This window comes from Xenopus tropicalis, chromosome 5 (assembly GCF_000004195.4).
Source record: "Xenopus tropicalis strain Nigerian chromosome 5, UCB_Xtro_10.0, whole genome shotgun sequence".
Classification (NCBI taxonomy): Eukaryota; Metazoa; Chordata; class Amphibia; order Anura; family Pipidae; genus Xenopus; species Xenopus tropicalis.
In genome coordinates, this window is record NC_030681.2 from 145761869 (window position 1) to 145770633 (window position 8765).

The 8765-nt window shown below is 44.9% G+C and overlaps 1 protein-coding gene across 1 annotated transcript in view; it reads right to left on the reverse strand.

The window, feature by feature from the left end:
• The window catches only part of itsn2 (intersectin 2), a 71798-nt gene that overhangs the window by 4332 nt on the left and 58701 nt on the right, over window positions 1-8765 (reverse strand). The window contains exons 29-38 of the mRNA XM_004918186.4: window positions 5324-5445; window positions 4472-4578; window positions 4090-4273; window positions 3842-3940; window positions 3497-3664; window positions 3102-3314; window positions 2403-2524; window positions 2189-2271; window positions 1919-2002; window positions 693-866 (exon numbers count right to left, since the gene is read on the reverse strand). Of these exons, the coding sequence (XP_004918243.2) occupies window positions 693-866; window positions 1919-2002; window positions 2189-2271; window positions 2403-2524; window positions 3102-3314; window positions 3497-3664; window positions 3842-3940; window positions 4090-4273; window positions 4472-4578; window positions 5324-5445 (1356 nt within the window). The remainder of the gene's footprint in view (window positions 1-692; window positions 867-1918; window positions 2003-2188; window positions 2272-2402; window positions 2525-3101; window positions 3315-3496; window positions 3665-3841; window positions 3941-4089; window positions 4274-4471; window positions 4579-5323; window positions 5446-8765) is intronic.

Here is an 8765-nt window from a genome sequence, read left to right on the forward strand (position 1 = left end):
GTATGGGAACAAAGCAGTGGCCCCTGTGATCAGTATCTAATCAAAACTCACTCAGATATGGTTTTCAGAGCCAAGATTGCACCAGATTGTAGACTGAGTCCTATGCACTCCCCTTCTCACAGGTCTGGGGGCTAAAAAGCTGAATCAGCCCAAGTTGACATCCTAAGGGTGAAGACACACGGAGCTACTAGTAGCAGCTACTTGTCACGGCTACTAAAACAGGCAATTCTGATCATTTACTGATAACTGTCTCTACATGTGTTTTAGCAGAGGCAATTTTCAGTATAGTCTATGGCAGGGGATTTTCTGGAGTTTAGTAGTCATGAAAAAGTAGCAGCTACTTGTCATGGCTACTAAATCCAGAAAATACCCATAGACAATACTGAGAATTGCCTCTGCTAAAACACAAATAGAGACAATTATCAGTAAATGATCAGCATTGTCTATTTTAGTAGCCGTGAGAAGTAGCTCCGTGTGTCTTCACCCTTATAACTTGGGGGCCGCACTGGGTAAACATCATCAATGGAATTTCCCCTGTGTGACCAGCTTTGATTAAATGTGGAATATATTTTCCCTTTAAAGGGAAAGCCAGGCCAAGTAGCTTTGGCACCCAAAGACCCAGGTCCTACACATAATGTTGGGATTCAGTAGAAGCCAAAAGTAGATCTTGCATTGGCCGCCTCCCTACTTACCGTCAGGGGAAAACTGGTCTCGGTCAAACACAGTGATACAAAGAACATCCTGGTAGAGATCCTTGAGGAAGAACTGGCAGTTGAAATTCCACTTGGGGCTGAGGGTGTCAGTCAGTGTGCGGGTGGTGTAGCTCTGGGAGCCCATGCTGACCTCGCAGTAAGGGTTGCTCTTCCCTGTACAAGGAATGAACCAGAGGGTACAATGGAGGGATAACAACTGCTTCATACCAAGCACCTCACTCACAGGCACAAAAAAAAACTAATAACTTACAGCAGGGGTGGGCAAACTTTTTGGCTCAGGAGCCACATATTGACTTACAGCTGGGCCGGCGTTAAAGGAACAGTAACACCAAAAAATGAAAGTGTATAAAAGTAACTAAAATATAATGTGCTGCTGCCCTGCGCTGGTAAAGTTGTGTGTTTACTTCAGAAAGACTACTATAATTTATATAAATAAGCTGCTGTGTAGCCATGGAGGCAGCCATTCAAAGGAGAAAAGGCACAGGCACATAGCAGATAACAGATAAAACACTATTATATTCTACAGAACTTATCTGTTATCTGCTATGTAACCTGTGCCTTTCCTCCTTTTTTCCAGCTTGAATGGCTGCCCCCGTGGCTACACAGCAGCTTATTATATAAATTATAGTAGTGTTACTGTAGCAAACACACCAGTTTTACCAGTGCAGGGCAACAGTGCATTATATTTTTATTACTTTAAAGCTCTTTCATTTTTTGGTGTTACTGTTCCTTTAAGCCCAGGGCTGCCATCAGAAATCATGGGGCCTCCCACCTCCCCCCCCAGCATCCTCCAGCTCCACTCCCCAGCATCCTGCAGTTCCCCACCCCATGCGGCTCCCTGCATCCTTCGGCTGCTTCGGTCCACCCGGCTCCCTGCTGCATTGTTTTAAATGGTTGCACCCCGGCCCTTGTTTGAGGGCTGGATTAAAAAGGCCGGCGGGCCGGATGTGGCCCACGGGCCGTAGTTTGCCCACCCCTGAATTACAGTAATGTGCAGACAGACAACAGCAATTCTGCAACCGGCCATGACCTCCATATTCTGCCTTCTGTCCAATGTAGAGTGTAACTTGCTGAGCTCTAGCTATATACATTTTCATTTTACTGGCTATGACACTAAATAAATGACCAATGACAAATCAGCATAGGCAGGTATAACCACAAACACCCCGGACACCCCACTTCATAATAGAAGAAGCACTTCCTACCATTAGGTTTACTGGCCTTTAATTCTGTTGCCTCAATCACATGCACCAACAGGCGGCCAATCCCTGAAGACTTCTGAGAGCGCGCTGTGGGTGTGGAGACCATGAAAATGAGAGATCAGTATTTACACCGAACGCCATGGTACGAAAATGATCAGGACAATAATTCTGAGCCCACATGCGGTCCAAAAATTGTAGGAAACAGTTTTGTACGATTATATCTGTGTGTGTATGGCCAGCTTAATTCTTAGGGGGCGGAGTCTGACTCATTACCTTGATACGCTCGTTCCCTCTTCTTCTTCTCTGTGTCAATGAAATTCTCGGAAGCAGATTTGATCTTCTGTACCCAGGCCGTTCTATTCCAAAGGAAGCACATGCCATTAGTCTATTCCCTAAACTGGTATTGGACATGAAGGAGGCAATTTAATATCTAACATCAGTTGTTGGCAGGGAAGAATCATAAGGAGACTCCTTGCAGAGACCTTACCTTTCATTGATGTTGTCAGTCCTGAGGGTGTAGACTCTGTCGATGTGTGAGATGTGGAAAACGGGCTCATCGCTCGAAGGGTCACTTGGCAACTTCACTAGCACTTCATTCAGGAAGACTGGCTGGGGTGGAAAAGGGCAAGTTAAAGAATAGAAATAGGCCAGATAAATGCAGAGATGACATAATGCCCTAACCACAGCTTATTTTGGGATTGAGCACCCCAACATGACTCTCCTTGGTCCCCAGTTAAGTCTGGCTGTCTCTGCTACATGGGCAGGTTCCTTTATATTTAAAGAGTTAAGGGAGATTACACTGAGGCATTGGTCAATCTCTCCGTGGGACATTAGCCTAAAGCAGGGCAAACACTTAAGGATTTGTTTGTTTGGTGAGGTACCCAAATGAGCAGATCTTTGCCCAGTTTGGCTGGGCTGATTGGATTGCTTTGCTTCCAGGCAAACAATTGGATAATACTGTGGGCCTATAAACTCCACAAGAGGACCACATCAATGCACAGATGCAGTCCTTGTTTTATGGGATTTGCCAACATTCCTGATAGGTATCTTGCCACACACAGTCCAATAAGAGCCCCACATATAGGCCAATAAGTTTCCAACTTGGTCTGTAGAGGACGATCTGGTTGCTTTTATTGGTGCCTTTATGGCCAACTTTAGCAATTCTCGAGGAGCGGCTCATACTTACCGTTTTGTACATCTTGTATTGGGCAGTGGTTTTAGGGCTGAAGAGCTTGTCTGACCCTGACGACACAAACTGCTTCACCATGTAGGTGAGGAGGAGGAAGTCATTGAAAAGGAAACCATAGAGCTCCTTGTTGCTCTTGGTCTTGTACACTTTGCCGCTGTGCAGCAGTTTCCGGGGCCCCAGGCAGTTTGTAAGGGAGTTAAAGATGATCTGCTGTAAATGGGATACAATCAGGCAGTGACTGGGCGGGAAGCAAATGTATGGAAATGTAACAATGATCAGTCTGGGAGTGGTTTAGCAGAATAGAAGAGGGACTGAATAGATTGACTAATAATAATCTAAACTCAAGATAGTACCCCTTCAAAACAATGCCCCACGCAAGCTTAGGTAGTTACCTCTGTGAGTCCTTCACACTGTACATGGCCCTGAATCCATTCCAGCTTGTCCGAGTTCTCCTTTTCCCTCACCCCTTCATTGACCTGAGAGCACAGCTCCTCCGCTCGATCCAGCGCAAACTTCAGGTTGCTGTGGTCAGGGAGAGATTCCGGGGTGTTTTCCAGGATCTGTTCAGAATGGAAATAAACACACCCATAAAACATGTCCAGGGCAAAGGTCCTACCATTTTGACAAATAAAAGATCAGTTAAATTAGAAACGAATCTTGGGAGAACGTGCATTTTCGTTACCACTAACGTCACTATAAGCATTTAATTGCTTGAGGTGCTTCATCAGGATACTCACGTTCTTTATAATGAGAGGGTAGCGCGTTATCCTTTGCATTGGTTTCAGTAGGAAGCTGGACAGGGGCATCCCCTTACAGCGGGAGTCCATGGCCAGTCTCTGTGGAACAGGCAAAGGGACACATTATAGAATATCTAACAACACAGTAAGGAACTTCAGGTGCTTCTAGAGAAGAGATGACCATTTGTGGCCCTCTTGGTTATGAACGATAAAATAATCATAGGCCTTGTAAGAGCTGAAGGTACAACCTTTAGATAGTCCTTAAAATCTGCATCCTCGTCAGTCTTGTGTTGCAGAAGGGCGGCGCCATTGAGCTGACAGCTACAGAAACGGATGTAGGCCGGCATGTGTGACAGCTCGGTTGCCAGAATGTCCCCAATCATCTGAACTGGCATCTTCTCTCCCCCGGTCTTCTTACGGACCCTCAGGGCTCTAAAGCCAAAGTCATGTGTTTATTTCATGATCAGGAAGGGAATCTCGCCAACAAAAAAAGCAATAACATGGGGACGGGGTTTCTATGGATACACAGTGGGCAGTTAGTGCAAGAGAGGGGTAGAGGTCAGGGACAGAAGGGCCACCAGGAGAAGCCATTGGCAACCTGTTAGTACAGTAAGGAGGTATCATACTCACTTGAGTAACTTGGTGTTGGACATGATCAGCTCCTTCCAGTTTACAAATATCATTCCCATCTCCCCTTCAGTTAATAAGCCAGACTCGGCCATAGGCTTCTGGAACACCTGAGAGGAATCCAAATAAAGGGAAGCGGTGAAGACTTTGTTTCTTTAGGTGCATTACATGTGTGGAATATAAATGGCACCATGAGGAACAGGGAATGAAGCATGGCAGTCTGTAAATCAGGGTTTACTACATGAGTAAGGAACCTCAGTGCTTCACTATGGAAACAAACCCAAAGAACATGCCTGACCTTAAAAAAGAAATGGCAATTACGTTATGTGGTACAGGTGTATGACTGCTGGCACTAAAGGGGTCTAAGTATAACTGGCAGGGGCACAACTTTAGGACCTTTGAGTCAGGTTTCCCCATAGAATGGCTCTGATAAGTAGTCTCATGAATTAGTCCCATCTTCCATATCCAGTCATGGAATAAAGGAGACTGATGGCAGGGTTCCAAATGCTGGGCAATTGCCTACCACTCAGAACAACTGAAGAAGTAATTCGGGTGAAACGTTTTCAAGAAAACTCCAGTTGCTTTAGACTTAATTCTACTAGATAGTGTATCATTATAGACATGATGGAAGGAAGCCACTGGAAATGGCAGAGAGTCAGATTTTAAATCAAAATGGTAGATGAAGCATATGGTGCAGGGGGTGGGCTTCATATCCCTACAAGGGCCTTATACATCTAGATACCTGGGGCTCTGCTGCCTTTGCTACCCTACACACTTCTGAATATCAAAGGATCCTGGGAGTTGTATCCCAGCCACAGATAGCAAAGCACAATTTGTCTATTCCACCAAGCTCACCTCTATCACAAGCTGAAGATCATCCATATACCTCTCTTCTGTCTGTATCAGCTCGTGGATATACCCCTGGCGCTTCCGCTCCATGGGCAGCATGGTGTCCAGAGTATGTAGGTCGGCGCACCCTGAGAAGGGAAGGATTGCAAGCTTATAGCCATTTATTCCCGTGTACTACAACTTCACACAAAGTACATGCATGGGCTGACTGATAATGCTCCCGTACTGGAAACAGTCAGGATATTAGACATTGCCACAGAGTTACAACTAGAGTTATAACTAGATACACACACCAGGCCAAAGGCAGAGATGTACAGGTCAGGTTTCTCTAAGATGACTTCCCATAGCCTTCAACCTGTATAAAGGTCCAGGAATTTCATACAGAGCCTATAGACCTCAAGCTGCTGTTACACTCCTAAGGGTGAAGACACACAGAGCTACTAGTAGCAGCTACTTTTCACAGCTATAAGAATAGACAATGCTGATCATTTACAGATAACTGTCTCTGTGTGTTTTAGCAGAGACAATTCTCAGTATTGTCTATGGCAGGGTATTTTTAGTCATTAAGTAGCCAAGAAAAGTAGCTGCTACTAAGTAGCTCCATGTGTCTTCATCCATATATATAATGCTCATGTAGGACCTTGGGAATTGTGTTTCTTCTTCATGCATACTATATATTGACCTCAGATCTAGAACTTTGTTTCTGTTGTTTTCCCCTGTTATTAGATTAATCGAACCCGTTGGCTTTTTATAAACATCATCTTTGAAAGCTCTCCCCGTCACATTGTAAATACAAATTCTTTAAGATAGATCTTTGTCATGAGTCCACTGAGACTACTGCACTTTCTACAATATCTATAAAAGACATCATTACAGGGCTATTGCCTTAGGAAGGGAGACAGACCCACCTACACTAAGATGTACTAGCCCCAAAGAGGTACACAGGGGTATTTTTGCCATGCAGCAAGGTTAGAACCTTGTAACAGGTGGTTCTTTACCAGGGCAAATAGAGCCAAATTGAATTTCTTAAAGAAATGCACAATTGCTCAGACAATACAAAAAAGTAGTAGTTTTTACAGGGCTGAAATAACCTGTTTCAAACAACAGCGCCACCTGATGTTGCCGTATGTTCATTTAACCCTATTACACAGTTAGCAGAAATTAAATTAGTTAAGTCTGTTGATGTTGCTCTCCTAAAAAAATGAAGTTAGGGAGCAGAGAAGAGTCACTCGGTGTTTCTATGGTCAGTTCTACGTACGGCAACATCAGGAGAGGTACAGTGAGAGGCTGTGGCATTGGGCAGTGGCGGCAGAATTGGCCCTAGATGTATGAGAATTTAGTTTAGACATTTTTGGCTCAAACCTGTTTGAACTGCTGTACCTTGAGTCATACATGACATTGGTATTTTCCCAAAGGGTGTGTCCTTCAGAATATAGGATGTGGCTGGTAAGTGATGGGTGTATCAGTCTTTCAACACATACTCAGAGGGGTGCTGCACGGAACACAATTCTACTTGCATTAACTTCTTCCTAAACCCGTTCTGTGTTAATTCCAATGTTCCGCAGAGATTCCTTCTGTGCAACTGTGTTGCGGTAACTGATGCAGCCCGCTGTTTGAAGCCTAGAACCTAGAGAAACTGCCTGGCTAGGAGGTGGCGGTAGCTCCAGAATTCCCCTGCATCAACAGTGTTGGGCACAACCATACGAAAGGGCGAGGAGCCAGTGCCTTTAGTGAATGGGATTTTTGGTGCAACTAGCTATGGCAGTTTATTTAGCAGTTGTAAATGACCCCCTTATTGTTTGTCAGCCCATAACTGGCTCATAAGGGACAAATACATATGTAGCACTAATACGGCACCACCCCCAGGGCCACATATACTGGAATGGATAGCCCCTTCTCAATAAGGAGAGTCTTAGTAAGCTGACAGAAAATCAAGGGCGTATCTGTAGCCAGTGGGGGTGCCATTATGTTGTAACGCAGACCGCTAACCTTCTCGGCTTTTAGATCTCACTGGCCCCAACATATATTCTTCAAGAGAGCCATGCCGCCATGTTAGATCTTCTTCCCAAGTCCCCTACACCGGCCGGCACGTGTAGTAAAGTGGCTTACACGCCACACTTCAATCAACAGAGGGGTTACGTGCACTCACTCTAACACGGTCATCTAATCAAAATGTTGTGTTCAATGTTTCAGCTCCCTTCCAAGCCTCTTTATCACAAATGTAAATATTATTATTATTGCTCAACCATTCCAGATATTTCAACATAACCAAGCAACATATATAGTTCCCACAACATGCCAATTATGCCAACTCTCTGAAGAAAGCGCTTTGGTGAGAGCCTAACCAGCAGCCGCACAAAGCGTGGGGTTGGTCAGTAACACTGCATGGTACTTACAGTCATCCAAACCTGTAACTGCCCTGGGTACCTTCTCCCTAAGGTCCATGTAACTCCGCCGCAGAGCTTCCCTCTCTTTTAGAATCAGCGGGTTCAGTAAAGGCTTCACTCGCCTATAATATAATTTAATGTACTCTTCCTCATCCATTGTACAAGGAGTCAGCTCCACTGGGCAGTTTCCTCAGCAAGGAGACTCCATAGGCGACTCTCCCCAACATGTAGCCAGTCCAACGCAGGAACCAAATATTCCTCGGGTGCAGGTATGCTGACATTATGCAATGAGCAGAGGATGAGGGATAATTCTGCTTCACCTCACAGACACGCAAGGATAATGGAAACTAGAGTAGAGAGGAGGCTACAGGAAGGCTTTGCTCCAACGTGACTCTCAACAGTCATCGCCTCAGACTCTCTTGAATTTCAGGAATGTTGCTTAGCATAACACAGCTCAGGCAGATAGGTCACATCATGGAGTAAGGTGGCACGTCATGGAAATCCTGTTCTGGGTGCCAAGGTGCCTCACACACACAAGCCAGGCTGGCTTTCCTCATCACTTACGACAAAATGTTATGGTGATAGGAAGGTTCTTAAGCAATACAAACATACATTGGCACGCTTGTCATACCTCTTAATCACTGGTTATTCCCTGAACAGTTAATGCTCCTCAATTGCTTCCTGCTCCATTCGCTACGCCCACATCAGCATTCTTCTCTCCGTCCATCTCTCTTGTAGCTTAGTTACTGTTCTTCTGAAGTGTTATTCTTTTACAGGAGGCTATAAACTACACTGCAACTTTCTCGATGTAGTGCAACGGTTCTCAACCTGTGGGTTGGGACCCCTTTAGGGGTCGAACGACCCTTTCACAGGGGTCGCCTAAGACCATAGGAAAACACATATTTCCGATGGTCTTAGGAATAATTTTATAGTTGGGGGTCACCACAACATGGGAATCGTATTAAAGGGTTGCGGCATTTGGAAAGTTGAGAACCACTGATGTAGTGGGTTGATTATTGTGATTATTAAATTGCTTACATCATATGAGAGGTCTATAGATC